The sequence below is a fragment of the Bombina bombina genome, chromosome 1 (genome assembly GCF_027579735.1).
Source record: "Bombina bombina isolate aBomBom1 chromosome 1, aBomBom1.pri, whole genome shotgun sequence".
NCBI lineage: Eukaryota > Metazoa > Chordata > Amphibia > Anura > Bombinatoridae > Bombina > Bombina bombina.
The window spans coordinates 1,096,641,253-1,096,665,461 of NC_069499.1; the positions used below are offsets into that span (position 1 = coordinate 1,096,641,253).

The 24,209-nt window shown below is 37.3% G+C and overlaps 1 protein-coding gene across 3 annotated transcripts in view; it reads right to left on the bottom strand.

The window, feature by feature from the left end:
- The window catches only part of CENPQ (centromere protein Q), a 78,966-nt gene extending 56,885 nt beyond the window's left edge, over positions 1–22,081 (bottom strand). The window contains exons 1-3 of one of the 3 annotated variants that reach the window (XM_053693782.1): positions 21,901–22,081; positions 21,375–21,468; positions 19,528–19,630 (exon numbers count right to left, since the gene is read on the bottom strand). In XM_053693782.1, the coding sequence (XP_053549757.1) occupies positions 19,528–19,630; positions 21,375–21,440 (169 nt within the window). In that variant the 5' untranslated portion in view covers positions 21,441–21,468; positions 21,901–22,081. Of the gene's footprint in view, positions 1–19,527; positions 19,631–21,374; positions 21,469–21,667; positions 21,720–21,784; positions 21,825–21,900 lie in introns of those variants that run through there. The other 2 variants (XM_053693800.1, XM_053693792.1) reach the window with 2 other exon arrangements.
- Positions 22,082–24,209: the final 2,128 nt, after the last annotated feature.

The following is a 24,209-nucleotide window of genomic DNA, read 5'->3' on the forward strand; positions in this document are numbered from 1 at the left end:
CAGAATCTGAGAGCTCACCCTCAGATGCTACTGAAGTATCTTCCTCCTCAGACTTATGAGAAGAAACACTAGACACAATTGCAACAGAATCAGAAACCTTATATTTAATCTTGCGCTTCCCATGTAACATAAGAAAAGCAGACAAAGTCTCAGATACTGCTGAGGATATATGGGTAGCCATATCCTGCAAGGAAAAAAACAACCTGAGACGAAACACAGGGCACTGCAGAAGATTGGGACGTATGAGGAGAGAGTTGCGGATTAGCCAAAACAGGAGACTCCTGAACAACATCCGCCCTAGACAATGAAGGCACAGAATCAAAAAGGATATCCTTGTAATGTAATGTTCTCTCAATACAAGAGGAACAAAAAAGGGATAGGAGGCTCAACATTAGTATTTATACATGGAGAACAAGCAACAGCTTGCAGGGCCTCTTGGTCCATCTTATTCCAAAGGAAAAAAAAACCTTAATCAATAAAAAAAATTCTAAGTTCAAATCAGAATTTTAATGAAAAAAAAAATGTTACTGTCCCATTAAATTTTAAACACACTTTTCTTTCATGTAATTGGCAAGAGTCCATGAGCTAGTGATGTATGAGATATACAATCCTACCAAGAGGGGCAAAGTTTTCCAAACCTCAAAGTGCCTATAAATACACTCTCACCACACCCACAATTCAGTTTTACAAACTTTGCCTCCTATGGAGGTGATGAAGTAAGTTTGTGCTAAGATTTCTACGTTGATATGCGCTTCTCAGCATTTTTGAAGCCTGTTTCCTCTCAGAGTACAGTGAATGTCAGAGGGTTGTGAAGGGAGTATCACCTATTGAATGCAAAGGTTTTCCTCACGGGGATCTATGTCATAGGTTCTTTGTTATCGGTCATAGAGATTCATCTCCTACCTCCCTTTTCAGATCGACGATATACTCTCATATTCCATTACCTCTACTAATAACCGTTTCAGTACTGTTTTGGCTATCTGCTATATGTAAATGGGTGTCTTCAGGTAAGTATGTTTTCATTACTTAAGACACTCTCAGCTATGGTTTGGCACTTTATTTATATAAAGTTTTAAATATATGTATTGTACTTATATTTGCCATGCTTCAGGTTTCAGTATATTTCCTTTTGCAGACTGTCCGTTACATATCTGGGAAATGCATTTTTTAGAAAAAAAATTCTTACCTGGGGTGTAGTCTTTTTTCAATTGACTGTCATTTTTCAAATTCGTGGGCAGAATTAGGCTCGTGAGGGCGCAAAACGCTAAAGTTTATTGCGTTATTTTTGGTGCAAGATTTGTTTGGCGCGAAGTTACGTTCGTCGACGCAAATTCGTCATTTCCGGCGTCTTAGTTGACGCCGGGTCCTTTCACAATGTTGCGTCATCTATGACGCAAGTGTGTCATTTCCGGACGTTTTTGGTGCCCAAAAATATTTTTCTGTTTGTTGTGCGTCATACTTGGCGCCAAATATTTTCATTATTTTAGACCCCATTCCTATTTGCCTCTTGCCTTTTTTTATGTCAGAGGGCTATTCTGCATTTTTTCCCATTCCTGAAACTGCCATATAAGGAAATTGATAATTTTGCTTTATATGTTGTTTTTTTCTCTTACATTTGCAAGATGTCTCAGTCTGATCCTGTCTCAGAATTCACTGTTAGATCCCGGCTGCCTGATAACAGTTCTACCAAAGCTAAGTGCATTTGTTGTAAACTTGTGGAGATTATACCTCCAGCTGTGGTTTGTAATAGTTGTCATGATAAACTTTTACATGCAGAAAATGTATCCATCAGTAGTAGTTCATTACCTGTTGCTTTTACCTGTTTCTTTTAAAGATCATTTAAATAGGAAACTTGAATCTTATCTAAGGAAAGCTTATTTATATTCAGGTCATCTTCTTAGGCCTGCAATTTCTTTGGCTGATGTTGCAGCTGCTTCAACTTTTTGGTTGGATACTTTAGAGCAACAAGTATCGGATCATGATTTGTCTAGCATTGTTAAGTTGATTCAACATGCTAATAATTTAAATTAGTGCTGCCATTTTTTATATTATCAAAATTGATGTTAAATCTATGTCTTTAGCTATTTTAGCTAGAAGAGCTTTGTGGCTCAAATCTTGGAATGCTGATATGAATTCTAAGTCCAGATTGCTATCTCTTTCCAAGGTAATAAATTATTTGGTTCTCAGTTGGATTCAATAATTTCAACTGTTACTGGGGGGGAAGGGAGTTTTTTTGCCTCAGGATAAGGGTAAATCTAAAGCTTTTAACCGTTTTCGTTCCTTTCGACAAAATAAGGAACAGAAATCTAATCCTTCCCCCAAGGAATCTGCTTCCAATTGGAAGCCTTCTTCAATTTGGAATAAATCTAAGCCATTTAAGAGATCAAAACCAGCCCCCAAGTCCGCATGAAGGTGCGGCCCTCATTCCAGCTCAGCTGGTAGGGGGCAGATTAATTTTCAAAGATGTTTGGATCAATTCGGTCCAAAATCATTGGATTCAGAATATTGTCTCTCAGGGGTACAGAATAGGATTCAGAGTGAGACCGCCTGTGACACGATTTTTTCTCTCACGCATTCCGGTAAATCCAGTAAAGGCTCAGGCTTTTCTGAAGTGTGTTTCAGATCTGGAGTTATCTGGGGTAATCAGGCATTTCAGGAACAGAGTCTGGGGTTTTATTCAAATTTATTCATTGTCCCAAAGAAAGAAAATTCATTCAGACCAGTTTTGGATCTAAAGATTTTGAATTGATATGTAAGAGTAGCAACCTTCAAAATGGTGACTATAAGGACTATTCTGCCTTTTGTTCAGCAAGGGTATTATATGTTCACAATAGACTTACAGGATGCATATCTTCATATTCCGATTCATCCAGATCACTATCAGTTCCTGAGATTCTCTTTTCTAGACAAGAATTACCAATTTGTTGCTCTTCCTTTTGGCCTAGCGACAGCTCCAAGAATCTTTTCAAAGGTTCTAGGTGCCCTACTCTATGTAATAAGAGAGCGGGGTATTGCGGCATTTCCTTATTTGGACGATATCTTGGTACTCGCTCAGTCTTTACGTTCTGCAGAATCTCACAAGAATCAACTAGTGTTGTTTCTTCGAAGACATGGTTGGAGGATCAATTTACCAAAATGTTCTTTGATTCCTCAGACAAGGGGTAACCTTTTTAGGTTTCCAGAGAGATTCAGTGTCCATGACTTTGTCTCTAACAGACAAGAGACATTTGAAATTGGTTGCAGCCTGTCGGAACCTTCCGTCTCAGTCATTCCCTTCAGTAGCTATGTGCATGGAAGTTTTAGGTCTCATGACTGCAGCATCAGACGCGATCCCCTTTGCTCGTTTTCATATGAGACCTCTCCAGCTTTGTATGCTGAACCAATGGTGCAGGGATTATACAAGGATATCACAATTAATATCCTTAAATCCCAATGTTCGACTTTCTCTGACTTGGTGGTTAGACCACCATCGTATAATTTTAGGGGCCTCTTTCGTCCGTCCAACCTGAACTGTGATCACAACAGATGCGAGTCTTTCAGGTTAGGGAGCTGTTTGGGGATCTCTGAGTTTGGAAAGAGGCGAGATTACCAATCAATATTTTGGAACTCCGTGCGATTCTCAGGGCTCTTCAGTTTTGGCCTCTGTTGGAGAGAACCGTTCATTTGTTTTCAGACAGACAATGTCACAACTGTGGCATATGTCAATCATCAGGGTGAGACTCACAGTCCTCAAGCTATGAAAGAAGTATCTTGGATACTTGTTTGGGCGGAATCCAGCTCCTGTCTAATTTCTGCGGTTCATTTCCCAGGTATAGACAATTTGAAAGCGGATTACCTCAGTCAGACTTTACATCCGGGAGAATGGTCTCTCCATTCAGATTTTTTTTCTCAAATTGTTCAGATGTGGGGGCTTCCAGAAATAGATCTGATGGCATCTTATCTAAACAAAAAACTTCCCAGGTACCTGTCCAGGTCCAGGGATCCTCAGGCGGAAGCAGTGGATACATTGACACTTCCTTGGTTATTTTCCCGCCTCTAGTTCTTCTTCCAAGAGTGATCTCTAAAATCATCATCGAGCAGTCGTTTGTGCTGCTGGTAGCTCCAGCATGGCCTCACAGGCTTTGGTATGCAGATCTTGTTCGGATGTCCAGTTGCCAAACTTGGCCACTTCCACTAAGGCCAGACCTTCTATCTCAAGGTCCATTTTTTCATCAGGATTTTAAATCATTAAATTTGAAGGTATGGAGATTGAACGCTTAGTGCTTAGTCATAGAGGTTTCTCTGACTCAGTGATTAATACTATGTTGCAGGCTCGTAAATCTGTTTCTAGAAAGATTTATTATCAAGTTTGGAAGACTTACATTTCATGGTGTTCTTTTCATAAATTCTCTTGGCATTCTTTTAGAATTCCTAGAATTTTACAGTTTCTTCAGGATGGTTTGGATAAAGGTTTGTCTGCAAGTTCCTTGAAAGCACAAATGTCTGCTCTTTCTGTTTTATTTCACAGAAAGATTGCTAAACTTTCTGATATTCATTGTTTTGTGCAGGCTTTGGTTCGTCCTTGGAGTCTTAATTTAGTTTTGAAGGCTTTACAGGCTCCTCGACCTATGAATTCTTTGGACATTAAAGTGATGGTAAACTCCCTTGTGGGTAAATACCAGATTTCTAATCTTTAATATAACATTAATCAAACCGCATAAAAATTAATAATTGTTTATACTTGCTTTTAGCATATTAACACATATTCCCAATCCGTTTCAGCGCTGCCCCTCTGATTCCTTACACAAAATCTATGTGAGTCTATTGCGGTGCTGCCCGCTCTGCACTTCAGAGCAATTGCACGCTCCCGACATGGATATTATTACCGCATGCGCAGTGGTTTAAATGATATGTACCAGGTAAACAGTGAGTCACGAGATTCAATGGTTACTTAGTGCCATATGAAGCAAAACAGTGATGAGAACGTGTGAGCGAGAGATCGGTCCCTTAGAAAACAAGCAACTTCTATTAAAATAGTTATAAATCAGTAAGTCTATTACTATTTTATATATTTATAAATCAAATATGCGTAGTTATAAATTATATTTAAAAAAGGGGGGCGGAGCCAACTACAGAGGAGTCAAGACGCATATCTTATGTGCTCCTGTAGAATTTATGAACATATAGCTTAATAAGAGCACAAAACTTATATTTTCGGGTTAAGTTCTGGACTTATACTTAAGAAAGAAGTGAGCTGCCTACTGGAAGACTGGTTAGATGAGGTTTTAGATATTTACTACGATAAATTTGATCTGGGCCTGTATCATCTAACGCGACCACGAGGTAGGAGTGGTGTTTACTCTATACCCATAGCCTGCCTTACACAGAGCCATCTACTATCAAAACGAATATGGCAATCTCTTATGAAATGGTGCTGAGGTGTCTAGAGGATTTGGAGGAGAGGATGTGCTCCAACTTTATTGACTTAACGCTGATAATCAGAGATCAGCTTGGAGGAGGCGTACGTTCGGATACTAAACAGACGGCAGGTATAAATGCCTATCAGAATGGTGAGACCGCCTTACTAGCCGAAAAGGCACTGACTACTGAGACGGGAGCCGAATCTACGGTACAAGCTGTGGCAAAGCAGCTGATTGTCCCCGTGGGGCAGATAATGTGCACGGCACAGGCTCATGTGGAGTTGCCTCTGCATGAGTCTCATCTGTACGCAAACTCAGGCAACACTTTGGAGAGGAGCTTTCCAGCTCCACTTGGGAAAGATAAGCAGTGGCGGGACAAAAGGTCGCTACCCCCTAACTTCGCACCGCTGTTTGGAGGACTGCATCTTTATGAGGAGGACCCATGTACGGGTATTAGAGAGGCTGCAGCCCCTTTGGAGCTCGTAGCAGAAGCTTACAGCGATATACCTCTGGCGGTAATATCTAGCACAGGACGTTTGGCGGCCATTTCAGCTGGGGTCATTCAAGGAGCAGGTAACACTGTTTTGAAGCTTGGCGCGGCAGTGATCCTATCGATACCTAAGACCATACCCTCCAGCCCAGAACATCTACTAGGGGACACTACAAACACAACCTTGGGCCTAGCTGGTTATGTGTTGCATCGGAACGCTACTTTCACCTCCATGCTTAGCAGCTCCCTGTTCCCTTTTGCTTTTTCCCTCATTTTCTGGACTCATCATCACCAACGCACCTATTTTACAAAACTGTGGAATACAATCCGCAAGTCGAAGTCACAAGACCTTTGCAATAAATGCGGTATAGGATGAATTGGGAAATTTGATTGTTCTGTTTCCCTTATATACAGGACTCTTAAGGACTGATTTGTGTCTAAGGTTTTACTACTCCAAGCCTTTATTATATTCCCCCTACAACCAGCACACATTGATAACAGGTGAACCCCCCCTGTCACATTGTTTAATTTGTTGAATCCACTATAAGACAGTTAGCATTTCCTAAACGCATTAGATTATTAGTTTATAAAGTTCAATTACCTAGTGGAATGGTCCTCCTAATAGCTAGTATGTATAGACCTAAATGTAAATAAATGTTCTGAGATATTGAGACCTTGATATGTTTTATACCTCATAGTACTGCTATAGGTATTATTTTCTAAATGACACTGGCTATTAAGCCCTTTATTCTTCATAACAAAATTATACTGACATCATTGCTGATGCTATATGTATCTAGTGCCATGCTTGATACCCCCTATGTCTTTTTAATAGGGGAAACAAAAAAAAAAAAAAACGTTGGGGTTTGCCAATATTCATGCTCTTCACCTAAACCTTAATGTTTATTGTTTTATGGTTTAACAAGCTTGACACTACTATTTGAATGTTATATATGTGTACTAGGGGGGTAGATACAAGCTTGCAGTCCTTACAAAACTTTATGCGTAATCGCAGTATATATGGCAAATTATCCCTGGTATATTTCATAGCTATATATGAGACGGCAAACACTTATATTGAATGTTAAATGTTTAAAGTTATTTTTCCAACTTTGCAGGTTCCTCAATGTTTTCTGCTGGCTCATATGACAGCACAGCACAGTTTATTATTGTTATAAATGGCCTGTATTATATGCTACTCACTACACGCTCAATAACAAGTATGTTTTGCATTATTTCAAACTTGTACAACTATGCAGATTTGAAATGCTTAAGGGTTAACAGCTGTGCACATTTTCATTTATATTATTTACGTGTCAAATTTGTTTTATTCAAGGGTGCTAGTACTACCCCCTGTACTACTGGTTAAAGGCTTCTAATGTACAAGGTTAATGTTTATGGTACAAGGTTAATGTCTATTTCCTATAAATAGCTGTCCATGTCCATTGTCTAGCTAAACTGAGAGATATAGTTAGTTGAAATATGTTCACTATTGATCTACTGAATGGTATTAACCTGAAGGCTCCTAGCTAATCTATGTATGTCTGGTAGGATCTCTCACTTACTAAATCCCTCACTAACATATATGTTATTTTCTGGCATTACTCTCTAAATGCTAAAATAACTGAGGGGTTACTTCGCTACCTCCTCTTCCTCACAGATTCTGAAAAGGGTTCTCTATATCACATATGCCTTGCATTCCCCTACACTAAACACTTAATTTTTCAGGAGGAGCAGAAGAGATTTCTGCTTTCTGATGGGGGATAACCCTTTCCTATACACATTTTTGTGACTAGGGGAAATCATTTTTTTATCTTTATAATTAATACTTCTGCATCCCATTCTTTCTGGCTATGATATATTTTACTATTTAGCCGCAAAGCCAAAACAACAAGCTGACCATTAGATAATATTCAAGCTGGGAGAATTTTCTTTCTAGGACTAATCCATTCAGTTATTAGTTACGGATTCCCTTCAGTAGTATAATTAACGATCCCTCCAGTCAAAAGTCTACACATATGGTACTAACACCCCGATCATATCATTTTTCTTATATGCCCTTTTATTCATAGCGACTAAATGTCACATGTTCTTTTTCAACCCTGTGATTTACCCCTAATCTCTCAGAAATCATCTTGAAGGTTCCGTTATATTTCTTTTGTAACCCTTTCATATGGCTCCGTCCCCCCCCCCCCCCATACTCTCCTATATTTGACAAGCGGTGCTTATCCGCTGAATTTTCTACCCCCCCCCCTTATATTTTTGAAAATAAAAACTTCAGTTGATAATTTACTCTTTACATTATATGTATGGGACCATAAGTGTCCAATACATTCACTATCTTTCCTCTAGACAACATTTGCTTTTACTGGTCCAAATGTGGCCGCTTGCGCTTATGAGGAAATAATTGAAGAATATAAGCAATAAAAAATAAAATAGAGGTTCTTCATTTATACCTAGTTTTATACCACATTGTTATTTCATGTATAAGAATAACTATTGTATATGTGACACTGATGTTGTATTTTTTATTTTTTTTCTTATGTTGTATGGTATTTTATACATATTGTACTCACTAGCATAACCTCAATAAAAAACTTTTTTAAAAAAAAAAAAAATTATATTTAAAAAATATGATTACTTTGGCGTGCCGTGTTGAAGTGTCAATCAATGTATGCAAAAACATGAACATGCAAATCGTCACGGAATTTAAACGTTCCTGATTGGAGGAGCATATTGTAAGAAGAATGCTATATTGCACAGGTGTATAGCGGGTTCCTTAGAAGTAAGCCTAACGACAAGCTTACTGATTGGACAAAAAACAAACAGAGAATATGACATCACAGGGGGCTGGAGATGGATCGCATAAGAATGTCATAGTAATAAAAGGATTGTAAGTAATTACAAATATACTTGATTTGATAATATTTGGTGTGTCACATTGATTAAATTAATTGATGTTAATTAACTATTTACATAAAATGGAGTTTACCATCACTTTAAACTACTTTCTTGGAAAGTGTTGTTTCTTTTGGCCATCTCTTCTGCTAGAAGAGTTTCTGAATTATCTGCTCTCTCTTGTGAATCTCCTTTTCTGATTTTTCATCAGGATAAGGCAGTGTTGCAGACTTCATTTAAATTCTTACCTAAGGTTGTGAATTCTAACAACATTAATAGAGAAATTGTTGTCCCTTCCTTGTGACCTAATCCTAAGAATTCTTTGGAGAGATCCTTACATTCTTTGGATGTGGTAAGAGCTTTGAAATATTATGTTGAAGCTACTAAAGATTTCAGGAAGACTTCTAGTCTATTTGTTATATTTTCTGATTCTAGGAAAGGTCAGAAGGCTTCTGCTGTTTCCTTGGCTTCGTGGTTAAAGTTTTTGATTCATCAAGCTTATTTGGGGAGAGTGAAAGGGGCTTTCGGTGTATGATGTCACGCTGTACATCCTGACCAAGGAGCACGCTGAGCAAGGAGCAACTGCAGCTCTGTGAGATTTGAGGAAGAAAGAGCGTTTCCCAGCGTGACTCAAACAAACACCATTGTCATCTTTGTCCTAGGCCTGGGTTGCAACTGGCCGGAAAGAAAACACCTTGCGAGGACACAGAGATTGTCCTGAAGCCTCTGATAAAGAGCCGTGGGTTGGATCCCTTGGCAGTTCGTTACACACGGATCTGAGTCTCTGAGACGCGCACAGGATCTGCGGTACTGGCCCTACGGAACAGAATAAGGCAGCTCCAAGAATACACTGTGGACCCTGCTTGAACAATCCCTGTCTTCTTACAGACATATCAGTGAGAAGGGGGACAGCCTACAGGGTTGGTGTGGTTGTAACTGGCAGCCGGAAAATACAGAGTCTGCTCTGAAGAGAAGTAACCTGACTCAGGTAGGGCCGTACCATTTTAAGTCTGCAGCGTGTATGCCTGCTGTGTGGGACACTTAGAGGGCACCCAGAAGAGGGGGCATAAGAGGGGAAGGAAAAAACCCTTAATTTTAAACACCCTAGATGTTGATGCTCAAGTGAATGACTCATATTATTGAGTATCAGGCAATGTTTTATCTATGACAAACTAAGAGGTGTGATAAGGGGCAATACAAGCCTTCCCTCTTTGTATTATACCTCTGAAGAAACAGGTGGGCAAGATATAAAGAAAAAGAGAGGTTGTACATGTGAAAGATTTTGGGACTATATTGGGACTAATATGGAGATCTTTCTATGATACTTATGACCTAACACCTATGCCGTCACTGTTAGGGACTGTTGTAAATGCTTTGGTAATTTAACTGGGAGAAAAAAACATTTATAAAGCCGGCAGCAAACAAAGCATAAAAACGCCATACAGAGACATTTACAGTTATTCACAGTCTCTTAAAAGACACTTCAAAAAATTATGCCACCTTCCTTTAAAAGAAAAAGGGGAATTCTATAAAAGGCTGGAGAAGGGTTGGAGGCAGAGTTTGAATAAAGATCTGAGAAAATTGGAAATCCTATGGGAGAGAAGAGCAGTGTCTTAACTATATGAGAAGGGCTGGGACTTTTTTTATTTTCTTTATATATACATATATGTTGCTGCATATTCACTTGTACCCTAATCTGCTTCATTATACTCGTAATGCTAGATGAACCAGTTAAAAAGAAATAGAATTATTGGTGTCAGTAGAATAACGATAATTAATATCTTAGAAGGGATACACAATAGTTTACTGCTGTATGTGTTCTACTAAGTGAATTATTTCAGAAAACTATATGTAAAATATTTTTAGAGTATAAATGCAAGTGTTGGTCTGAAATTAACTTACTATTTATAAGATCTGTGCAATAAGTTGAAAGTACATTGTGTGGAATATTATCTGGAATATATATATAATCTTTGAGCGAAGGGTGAAATAGCAGTTTTTCTCATCTTGTTACACCTGGTATATGAGATAGTTGATTAAGGGCATTATGGGGCTATTCTGTTGTTTGGTAGACTCAAATTGTAATTAACAGTTTATAGATTATTCTGAAAGTAAGATATTTTGAATAATATCTGCAAATAATCTCTGTGTAAAGGGGCAAATAGTAGATTTTCGCTGATATCTCCTTTGGTATATGAGATAGTTGTTTAAGATGCATTACGAAGATATCCTGTTTTTTGGCAGACTCAATTCTTAAAAAAAAAAAAAATTCAACACTACATAGATTATCCTGCACTTTTTCACTATATTGTGTGTTTCACTTAACCTTTTGAGAAAAGGGAAAGAAAGGAGGGAAAGGGGGCGGGATCTGTCTTTAGTAAAAGGGGGGGGAAGAAAAAAAAAAAAAAGGGTAATTTTGGTCACCTAGAAATACACCTGAATAGTTTTCACTAGTTTAACTTTTCACTAATCACTTATGGATAGATTTTTATCAAATAAATCACCTGCAATGCCTGCCAAAAATAGAGATAAAAGGGTAGCAATGAGGAATAGCGTAGAGAACAGTTCAGAAGTTAGGATGGAGGCAGCTGGAATAGGTATTAACTCTGCGGATATAATTGAAATTTCAAAGCAAGTAGCAAATTTGCTATTACCTCAATTTGAACAGATCAGACAAGATGTTACTTTATTAACAACAGAAACTAAACAATTTATTGCAAGAATTACAGAGGCTGAAAATAGGATTTCGGAGATAGAAGACACACAGGTTATTGAAGAACAAAATTTACAAACGCATAGTGAGCAGATCTTAGATATGCAGAGAAAGATTGAGGAACTTGAAGATAGGTCCCGTAGGAATAACCTTAGGGTTATAGGGGTACCTGAGATTATCGCCTTTCAAGACTTAATTAATTTTGCTTCTATTATTTTACCTCAGGCTTTAGGAATAAATACACAAGAAAGAGCGATACCAATTGAAAGAGTACATAGAACAGGGTTTTTAAAATCCCCCTCAGAACGGCGTACATAGGAGACCTATCATGATCAAATTTCTGAATTTCCAAGACAAGACAGCCATACTTTGAGCTTATAGAGGGGTTAATAATCTGGAAATAGCACAAAATAAAGTGTTGCTATTTCAGGATTATTCAGCTCAGACTATGATTAAAAGGAAAGAAATGGTCCCCTATTGTACAAAATTGATAAACGCAGGCTTTTTAGCTAGAATGATATATCCCGCTAATATAAAGATTATCTCCGAAAATAAAATAAGTTTACTCAGATCAGGACAGGAAGTGCTAGAATTTTTACAAAAAAATTGCGTTGGAAATTGTAATTAAAAAAGGCAATGGAAATTGCAAATAATTGTTTTTATAAAAAAAGGTTCTTTTTTTTTCTCCATCCCCTCTGGTTTGAGACAGTGTGATAATTATTAGTGATGGCCAATGTTAAAATAATATCATGGAATGTGGGGGGTATAACTAGTCCGATAAAACGGAAACGTATCCTAGCTGATATCAAGAAGAACAAGGCAGATATAGCTCTGATTCAAGAGACACATCTTTCCAAAACTGAAAATGAGAAGTTAAAAGTAAATTGGGTACAAGAAGTAATAGCTACACCTTGTACATCTAGAAAAAGGGAATATCGTAATTTGGAATATCAAATTCTATACAAAGATATAGACCCCAAAGAAAGATATACAGGTGGCTCTCGGTTTACAACGGTTCAATTTGCACCGTTTCAGAATAACAACCTTTTTTTTCCAGTCATGTGACTGCTATTGAAAAGCATTGAGAAGCAGTGCATTGATTAAAATAGCCAGTAGGTGGAGCTGTCCGCTTGTGTTGCAGCAAAGCCAAGCAAGCTGAAATTAATCAGTTTAACCAGACCTGAACTATCAAGCAGATTTCAAAGGAACAAGATCTTCCTGTCTATAAATCAGTCCAGATTGGAATGCATAGAAAGAACTGTTTGCAGAAAAATGCAAGTGAAGTCTGTGTTGTGTGATTATTTTATTGGGTTTATAATGCTGTTTAGCAAATGTTTTTGTTAATTTAACTTAGTTTAATTATATATTCTGTGTTGTGTGATTATTTTATTAGGTTTATAATGCTGTTTAGTTTAAAAATAATGTATTAGGTGTTACTTACGACAATTTTGAGAGGGGCCTGGAACCTAACTCCCTCACTTCCCATTGACTTATATTATAAACTGGGTTTCAATTTACAACGGTTTCGATTTACAACCATTCCTTCTGGAACCTAACCCCGGTGTAAACTGAGGGATACCTGTATTATAATCAAAAATCAAAATATCAGTTAGAGACAGAATTTTTGTAATATGTAATGTATATGGACCAAACAAGGCTGATCCAATCTTCTGGTTAGATTTAAGAAACAAACTCTACGAATTTATGGATTTTAACATAATCATAGCTGGTGACTACAATATGGTATTTAATAATCTAGATAGATTGAGAACCGCAGATATGAATAGCAGAAATAGGATAACAAATAAATCACTTAAGAAGATTCGTAAAGATCTTAAACTAACTGATGTATGGCGACTCTATAAGTCACTATCTAGAATTGATTTTTTTTTTAGTCTCAGCAGCAGTGCTTGGATTAAACCCTGAAGCTGAGATTGGTGACTTTACAATATCAGACCACGCTATAATTTCACTTAAAGTACATTGGGGGGAAGGTTCTCATGATATAGCTAGAGCATATATCTTTCCAAGATACCTTGCGTCTAATTTTAAATTTAAGAACTGGCTGATTCAGGAATGGCATACATATAAGCAAGTCAACCACACATATATAAACAAAGAGGAAACTTTTTGGGAAGCAGCCAAAGTAGTGTTATGGGGGGATATAAGAATGTATGTCGTGAAGCAAAGGAAGGAAGTTAATAGAAAAGAAATTGAATGTTCAAGTTACTTAAAAAATAGGTATAATACATATATTAGCACTCCTAACAAAGAGAACTGGGATAGATACATTAGAGCAGAATGGGAAATAGTAATGGAACAGAAAAATACCTTAAAAGATCTTAGATACAGAGCTAGATTCCACTGATTTGGGGATAAAATTGGCAAGCTGTTAGCAAACTGTGTCAAGATTAAGGGGAAACAAAATCCTATTAAAAGTATTAAAGTGGGGGACAAAAATATTATAGAACCTGATAAGATAAGAGATGAATTTTTCATTTTTTTAAAAAATCTATATTCCTCCTCAGAAGTAAGCACAACAAATAAGTCTATATTTTGGCAGGATATCTCTCTCCCGCAGATAAACGCAGAAAGCTTACAATTATTAAATTTGACAATTTCTCTTTTAGAGGTACAATATGCTATAGACAATATAAAACTTAATAAGGCGTCAGGACCGGATCTGTTACCGGGAGAATTCTATAAAATATTAAAAGACCAGATTGCCCCCAGCTTGATGAATCTTTTTAATAACTATCTTATCAAAGGAGTTCCATCAAGATATTTTGCAGAGTCATTAACAACACTTATACTCAAAAAAGGGAAAAACCCTGAAACTATAGATTCTTACAGACCCATTTCATTACTGAATGCCGATTATAAACTATTTACAAGCATATTGGCCAAGAGACTCAAAAAAAACTATTGATCCTTTAATAAATATAGATCAAACTGGATTCATGCCCAATCGTAATCCATCAGCTAATCTACGTAAGGTATTTCTATTACTAGATGCTTGTGCGAATATATCTAAAAATGAGAGGGAGAAAAGGCCATTACATAACTCGGCTATATTATCAATCGATGCCCAAAAAGCATTTGATTCGATAATATGGGACCATCTTTTTGTTACTCTAGGACAATTTGGGATCAAGAATCAATTTCCAGAATGTATTAAAGCTATGCATAGTAAAGCATCATCGACCTTATTAATTAATGGAATGAGAACAAATAGCTTTGAACTAGCAAAAGGGACACGTCAAGGCTGTCCAATCTCCCCACTCCTCTTTAACTTGGCAATTGAGCCCCTAGTAATTAAGCTTAGAGACTTGCTGGAGGGAATGTGTTTGGGGAATCAGAAATTCAAACTCCTACTATATGCTGATGATTTGCTTCTATTCATTAACCCCTTAATGACCACAATATACCCTGTATGTCACTGGTCGTTAAGGGTTTTTTCAGGACATAATAGCACAAGTCTAGCAAGAACACGCTATTAATGCCCTCCCTCCAGAAGGCTTTGTGGAATAGAGCAGTCTCAACGCTGGTGGCAAGACCACGGTATAAAACAATCAAGTCCCAAAAAAAGGCCAGCGACATACAGGGTACGTCGCTGGTCCTTAAGGCGTTAAAGATCATAGATCTGAAGTCCCTAAGGTTTTAGAACTTGTACAGATATTTAGCTCTATATCCGGCTATCAGATTAATGAAGCAAAATCTGAATTATTTTGGATTTTGCAAGATATTAAACGGGAGATATTGACGCCATTTAAGGAAATAAATACCCAATTTACATATCTGGGTATAAATATATGTAGTGACTCGAAACTATGGTATAAAATTAACTATACTCCTACAATTAGTAAAGTAAAATGGGATCTAGAAAGCTGGGCAAGACTGCCGCTATCCCTTACTGCCAAAGTTAATTTAATTAAGATGATAATAATCCCTAAAATCTTATATCTCATGCATAATATACCAGTTTTGATGCCTAAAAAGGATATTGAAGAGATTTATACAAATTTTAGATGGTTTATATGGGGAAAAGGACGTAGGAAAATAGCACTGAATACGTTAATGCAGGCCAAATATACAGGTGGACTCGCACTCCCTTCGCTTGAGATATATAACAATATCTGCCTTGGAAAAGTGGCATTGGACTGGTTTACGCAAGGTAACTATATTGCATCATTAGTGGCAGAGGAATATATAGCATCTCCATAATCTTTACAAGGGCTTTTGTATTGCCACCCAAAGAATTTACCAGTTAACATAAAAAAATACTCGACTATATATGTTATTATTAAAGCTTGGTATCACATATGTAATTGGCTAAAAGTAGATCACTCAGTCTCTAATCGATTACCGATAGTTGGGAACACCTTTTTTGTAGAAGGAATCAATAACAAATTATTTAAAGTATGGGCCAATAAAGGCCTAAAATATATATTTCAATTAAAAGACCCTGGAGGTTCCAATATTCTTTCATTTGCAGAGGTTAAGCATCAATTTGACCTAGTTAATTCAGATTTCTATGCGTACTTACAAGTACGACATTGGTATAATTCAATAATTAGGAGACCAAATCATACATGGATAAATACTGGTATACATTCGGGCATAATCTTATATTCAGCTGGTATTCATTCTTTAAAATATTGGCTTAAATTGATATTAGAGCAGCTAGGAGAGGAGAATATTCAATGGATGGTTTCCTCTTGGTCCCCAGAGGTTCAAGACTTAAATAAGGAAGATATCATTAGAAGTATTCAGAAAGTAGAAAACGCCACATTGGCAGCGAGTTGGCGAGAAAGCCATTTTAAATTGATAAATAGGAGTTATATTTCACATGCCACTTTAATTAAATGGTTCCCTAATTCACAGCACTGCTGTGCTAGATGTGCCAACACTAGTGCCGACATATTACATATGTTCTGGTCGTGCCCCAAAATGCAATAGTTCTGGGGCAAGATAAGCCATTGGTTAAGTAAAATATTACAGGTTCCATTCAAATTAGAGAAAAAACTTTTTTTTTTTGGTCGACCCAGATAATCATAGGCAACTAAATGTGCGGTTTATTAACTGTACGATTCTAGGAGGCCGCTATGTGATTCTTAAAAATTGGAAAGATAAAAAAGCCCCCATCAATCCAATCTAATACATTTAATGATGAAGCAAGCTGTAATGGAACAATTTGACTGTACCGCAGGTTCTGAACAGCGTATAAAGAAATATTCTAACAAGTGGTATAGTTTCATAAAGACCTATGATAAAAATACTCAAGCTCAGTTTTTAGCTCCATTCCTTACATGCAACTATGTGGATCGTCTATTGGAGAGGATTTAGAAATGAATCACTAAATATTAAACCTATGGAGGGGAGGGTGAGAGAAACTCCCTTTTTTTTCCCCCTTTATATGTTATGTTTTGTGTTATGTTTTAACTGCAATTGCAAGCACGCCAAATTGTAATTATTAGTATGATTCTAGATACAACCCTGTGTAAGGACTAGTTCACTTGGATTAGGTGGATAAAGCCTAATCGAATATAGGTTAAGTCTGGAAAATAGAGTTAGACTAGGGATGTAGATAAATTGTATTGCTTTATTGTTTTTTGGGGAAAGTCTCTATGTGATGATATAATGTGCTTACTGAAGTATTATATTTAATTTTTATACAGAAGTTTGTATGTATAATTAACGCTATTATTTAACATAGTAATTTGACGCAAGTAGGTAAATGGCAATACGGTTCATAATATGTAAGCAAGAGGATATATTACTAGTTGGCAATATGATGAAAATAGGAAGTCTTTTTTGTTAAGGATTGATATAAGGATTTGAACTTTTAGTTAATGTTAAAAACTGAAGATTCTGTACAATATATATTGCTTTCTTTGTTTTATTGTCTGGTATGATTTTGAGTGCACATCCTCTAAAGCTCTAATAAAATTTAAATTAAAAAAAAAAAAAGCTTATTTGGAGTCGGGTCAAGCCCCACCTCAGAGAATTACAGCTCATTCTACTAGATCAGTCTCTACTTCATGGGCTTTTAAGAATGAAGCTTCAGTTGATCAGATTTGCAAAGCAGCAACTTGGTCTTCTTTGCATACATTTACAAAATTTTACCGTTTTGATGTATTTGCTTCTTTGGAAGCAGTTTTTGGTAGAAAAGTTCTTCAGGCAGCTGTTTCAGTTTGATTCTTCTACATATGATTTAAGTTTTTTCCTTTCATTTATGAGAATAAACTTATATTTTGGGTTGTGGATTAATTTTTTCAGCGGAAAATGGCCGTTTTTATTATTTATCCCTCCCTCTCTACTGACTCTTGAGTGGAGTTCCACATCTTGGGTATTGATATCCCATATGTCACTAGCTCATGGACTCTTGCCAGTTACATGAAAGAAAACATAATTTATGTAAGAACTTACCTGATAAATTAATTTCTTTCATATTGGCAAGAGTCCATGAGACCCACCCTTTTTATGGTGGTTATGATTTTTTTGTATAAAGCACAATTATTTCCAAATTCCTTTGTTGATGCTTTTTACTCCTATCTTTATCACCCCACTACTTGGCTATTCGTTAAACTGAATTGTGGGTGTGGTGAGGGGTGTATTTATAGGCATTTTGAGGTTTGGGAAACTTTGCTCCTCCTGGTAGGATTGTATATCCCATACGTCACTAGCTCATGGACTCTTACCAATGTGAAAGAAATTAATTTATCAGGTAAGTTCTTACATAAATTATGGGGGGGGGTTTCTTCTTTTTTTTTTAAACTAGAAAATCCTTAAATAAACTGCACAATAAATCTTGCAGCAACAAATTTTCACAAAATTAATGCAAAAAGAGACAAACGTTAAAGTCCCTGAAATTCAGACAGAAACTTAAATATAAACAGAGCAACAGCTCCACAAAAAAACAACAGGCAACCTCCACACCTCACCAAGCTCTGCTGAGATGCCTACCTGACCTCCTTGCTGTCAGAAAATGATCCGGACCCCCATACAGCCACACGGAGAGAACAATGAACCACCTCTGAGGAGCTATGCAACAGAGCTGCAACATCCAGAAACAACAGGAAACAGCTAAAAGGGCGCCAAAAACGCTCTTGCTATCTCAGATAAGTCCGCCTATTGTGGGCATGGCCTAACAAACCTCCCGATAGCCATTAATACACAAACAAAAAACATGTACACCAAAGTGAAAACATAATAAACTGAGCCAAACATCCCCAGTGCCTACAAAACTGCCATACAATAAACCGTTAACCTAGAAGGCTGATTGTATATTTAGAGAGGAATTAACTGTCAAAGTGCCAAAATCTCCTATATCAAAACAGGGAAAGAAATAGGGACTTAACTCAAAAATCTGTCCGGCAGCAGGACAGCTCATTCACCTGTGGAAAAAAAGAAAAGGCTGAGTAAACTTACTCAAACTTTCAACCAAGGGCAGCATGAAATTACTTGGGAGGCCCAGTGGGGAATATACCCCACAAGTTCCCAAATGCTTAAAAGCCACCACTTGCTCTACTGAAGAGATTGACATGGACTACGGCTAAACCCCAAAGAAAACCAGAGCAAACTTGCTCTTCTTAAAAAATAACAAACTCTTGATTGAAGAATCAGACACCTAACTTTACCCCTCCTTGCAACTGATACAAGCAAAGAGAATGACTAGGGATTGTGGGTAGGGGGAGTGGTATTTAACAGCTTTTGCTGTGGTGCTCTTTGCCTCCTCCTGCTGGTAAGGAGTGATATCCCCAACAGTAATTAAGATGACCGTGGACTTATTGTGTCATTAGAAAGAAAAACACCCCCCCCCAAGAATACAAAAAAACAGTAAACATCTTAAAAAAAAACAATATTTTATATGTCACAATTTAAAGGGCAATAATAGTAAAAAATAATAATAATAATGACATGCTCTAATTCTGGACCTTTACCATAATATCCAAATTTTGACACTAAAATTTGTGAAATACAAATGTAAACATTGGTATGTAAATGGAATAATGTTGGACCCATACCTTGTGCTTTATTTGGCTGTTGATCATCATCGGTGATGCTTCTACGCTGTGTTTTACTGGGCCTCTGATCCTCATTAGAGCTTTGCTTTTTGCTCTTTGTGGTCTGAGGTGAAGAATAAAATTTACATGTTTTTAGAAGTGTATCTTCACAGGTTGTTAAAGGGACAGTCTACTCCAAAATTGTTATTGTTTAAAAAGATAGATAATCCCTTTATTACCCATTCCCCAGTTTTGCACAGCCAACATGGTTATATTAATATACTTTAATTAACCGCTGTGATTATCTTGAATCTGAGCATCTTCTGACAGCCCCCATCACATGGCTATTTATCTTTTGAATTCCATTTTGGCCAATTAATGCAGTGTCATCCACAACCCCTGGGCATGAGCACAATGGTATCTATATGGCACACATGGATTAGCAGTCTCTTGTGAAAAGCTAATAAAAAAAGCATGTGATAAGAGGCTGTCTGTAGTGGCTTAGAATCAGGAAGACATTTAGAGGTTTAAAGGTTATAAAGTATATTAATATAACAATGTTGGTTGTATAAAGCTGGGGAATGGGCAGTAAAGGCATTACCTATCTTTTTAAACAATCACAATTTTGGTGTTGACTGTCCCTTTAAGCATCTTAATGCATTTTGAAAGAGTTCTACAAAAATCTTATTAAAGAGTGGAAATTGATCATGCATTTAAACACACACACACACATATATATATATATATACAAACAATTATGATACTTACTCACCAGTGTGACAGATCTAAATAAACCAACATACCTGAAAAATAAGCTTAAAGGACATGGCACAGACTCTAACAGGCTGGGCATATGTAAAAACTACAGGACCACATGTGAGGACTGACATGTACTATTGTATTTGTAAAACTTCTGATTGACTGCTATGTAAAAGAAAACTATGTATGTGTGCGTATATATAGATCAGACATCCCAACCTGCAAAAACTAATTTCAGGGAGGTGGCTTCTCCCGCTACTGTGCCGCCACCCCCCCCCCCTCCCAGTTATATATTGGACACCTTGAAACCCTAAATAAGATAGAGACTTATCATTAAAGTAGCTTCCCACTAAAGTCACATTAAAAAAGTAGCTTTATTGCACAACCACATACAACAAACCTAATTTCCAGTGATCGTACGCATGTTGAATGCTTAAAAATTTTAGAATACGAAGTTTAATTACGTGCAGTAAATAAGGTAGTATTTGTGTTTATTTTATTAAAATCAGTGGGGGCTTTTTGGTTACTGGTGTATGCTTTAAGGGTTCTATAACGTCCCAGCAACTAAAGGCATTCCTTAAAGGGACAGTAAACTTTAAAAATAATGTTATATAATTCTGCACATAGTGCAGAATTATATAACATTATATTAGCCAAACATTTATAAAACATAATTTCCCCTATTAATTTAAAAAAAAAACGCTGTTTCACAGACCCGCTCTCTGCTGAGCGGGTCTGTTATATTTACTCAGCGCATCGGGCCAGCTGTATAGTCACAGCCCGGCCCGACCGCGCCATAAGACTAAGTGCAGCTCGCGCCTGGGCCACATTGGAGTTTCAGGCAGATTGCATTCCATTTGCTGGCATCAGGGAGCCGCTATTACAATCAGGGAGACTCCCTGAATCAGGGAGAGTTGGGATGTCTGTATAGATACACATTTGTTTAATGAATGATCCTACAAAACTGATGGGTCAGGTTGCATTCATTAATGGAAAATTAGGGTTATGTGAAGACACTGATTATACTTGTTTTACGAAGGGCACCAAAAAAGTGACAGGAATCAGTGTTATTATGTAAACATTATAAATATCGATTGTAATAAACTGACTTTCTTCCGAACTCCTGTAGTTGTGGTTTCCTTTCTATTATTCTTTGTATTTTTTCTCTTTGCCATTACTTCTGTCTCCTGCGCTCCAACCTATCTGCAAGAGACAAAACAAATCATACTGTTGGACGATGAGGATAGCAATATTTAAAAAGTCTAAGTGTGATCAGCTTTGAAACAATGACGATTTACTGTTGATGATGTAAGATAACACATACTTAAAAATCGTTGTTTACTATAAAATAAACCCCACTGTCAACTAGTTACGTTCAAAACCCTATAAATAAATAAAATACTTGAAAAAGCACCCGCCAAAGCAACATTCAATATGTTCATCTACATAGGCTGATAGCGCCCATGTGAGGATGAACTCGCATAGGTTGCTGGGACTTGTAGTCCTAACCTTCGTTTACCATAAATATCTCAAATTATAACTGCGCTTCATAAAATCTGTTGTGCATGGAAAACTTTCTATTAAAATCGCTGAACTTCTAACAGCTCTCACGATCGATGGTAAACCATGAAGTACCTCATCACTACAGGTCAGGAACCATAATTCCCCGACGAGGGTGGGCGTGACGCTTTTTACAACCACTGGACGCATTCATGTCACGCTGGGGCTTGAAGTCTTATTAAGTATTTCTCAAAGCTGCCAGGCACCAATAGGACTACCAGTCCCACAATTCCTTAGATTCAAGCTCTCCATTGGTCTCTGCAGCCCCTCGCTCATAGCTGCTGGTATGGTTGAGACTAGATTCTATCCCTCTAAAGGACATTGTCCTTTCTGAGAATGGAATTTAGCTCACTCAGTGTGAAAAAGCTAAATCCCATACTGCTAAAGGACATTTTGCCCCCTAGTGGTCATGTCCTGTATAGGGATGGGAATTAGCCCGCTCACAGTGACAAAGATAGATCCCATACTGCTAAAGGATATTTTTGCCCCCTAGTGGTCATGTCCTGTATAGGGATGGGAATTAGCCTGTTCAAGTTGACAGAGCTAGATCACATATTGCGAAAGGACATCTTGCCCCCTAGTGGTCAGGTACTGTATAGGGATGGGAATTAGCCCGCTCACAGTGACAAAGATAGATCCCATACTGCTAAAGGATATGTTTGCCCCCCTAGTGGTCATGTCCTGTATAGGGATGGGAATTAGCCTGTTCACAGTGAAAAAGATAGATCCCATACAGTTAAAGGATATTTATGCCACTAGTGGTCATGTCCTGTATAGGGATGGGAATTAGCTTGTTCAAGGTGACAGAGCTAGATCACATACTGCTAAATGACATTGGCCCCCTAGTGATCAGGTCCTATAGGGATAGGGACAGAGCTAAATCACATACTGCAAAACATGTTGCCCATATACAGTTTGCTTATACTGCTGTTTATTGTCCCATCTCTTATAGTAACTGTGTTATAAGATAGGTATTTCAGTGGCATTTTAGTACAGAATGATAACTTTTTATTATACTAATATGCCCTATTAAACTTCAAACCTTAAAAGATTCCTCCAGAAAGGACAGAGTGAAGCAGGGCAGATAGTAAGCAAATCAGGGCATGGTCAGGTGGTCCTCAGCAAAACAGGACATTTATAAGGGCTGGGAGAGCTGCAGCAGGGACTTCAGGTTATTTTGCCCCCTCATCAATATGACGCATAGGGATTATAAGTGGTGAATTCTCTGTAATGACCATAGAAGCCGCTAACATTTACACATTAAATAGAAGACAAGTGGATGAGACAACCCTGGAGTTCTTCAGGCTTTAAAGGAACATGAAACCCAATTTTAAACAACTTTCTAATTTACTTCTATTATCTAATTTGCTTCATTCTCTTGGTATCACTTGCTGAAAAGCATATCTAGATATGCTCAGTAGCTGCTGATTGGTTGCTGCACATAAAGGCCTTGTGTGATTGGCTTACACATGTGCATTGCTATTTCTTCAACAAAGGATAGCTAAAGAATTGAGCAAATTAGATAATAGAAGTAAATTGGAAAGTTGTTTAAAATTGCATGCTTTATCTGAATCATGAAAGTTTAATTTTGACTAGACTGTCCCTTTAAGGGCTCCATTTATTAAGTAGTGTGATAACTGCTGCTTTTTACAATATCCATCACCTCTGAGTTGACAGAGAGAAATCACCCTGAGCACGCTTGCTTGGGGTGATTGACAGGCCCTTCCCTGCGGGAAGGGGGTGTCAGTACACACTCGGTAAATTTTGGTACATACAAATAGAGGACATACAGATTCAAGTTTAGAACCCTGTCCACACGGCCAATAGTACACCTGGCCCTTTGTCTAAACGATCATTTCTCAGCTAAACCCCATTATTCTTTGTATGTATTTAGAAGGTATTAGTGTTTCAATGACATATACTGTATGCACCCCATGCACCAGCAATCAGACACCACCCTGCTCAGAGAGACTGTGGCATCTTGTATGAAATAAATTGGGTCAATATTCAACAGGGCTCTGTCTTTAAAAAGGTGCCATGTTTAAATCTTTGTGTATAAGGCATAAACAGCATATGTGCATATGCTGCTGATATAGTGATGACAGAAACATTATTTTGTTAATACAAGTCTATTGTAAAAAAGTGTCTGTGAAAACCAAAATGCATCACTGTAATGTGTCTAATTGTATGCTAGCAGGTAATGGAGTTGTGCCTTGCATGGTTTCACTATTTTTTTATTCTACCCTTGTATTGATAAGACCAGTAATGCATCACTGTAATGTGTCTAATTTTATGCTACCAGGTAATGGAGTTGTACCTTGCATGGTTTCACTATTTTTTAAATTCTACACTTGTATTGATAAGACCAGGATATCATATAACTT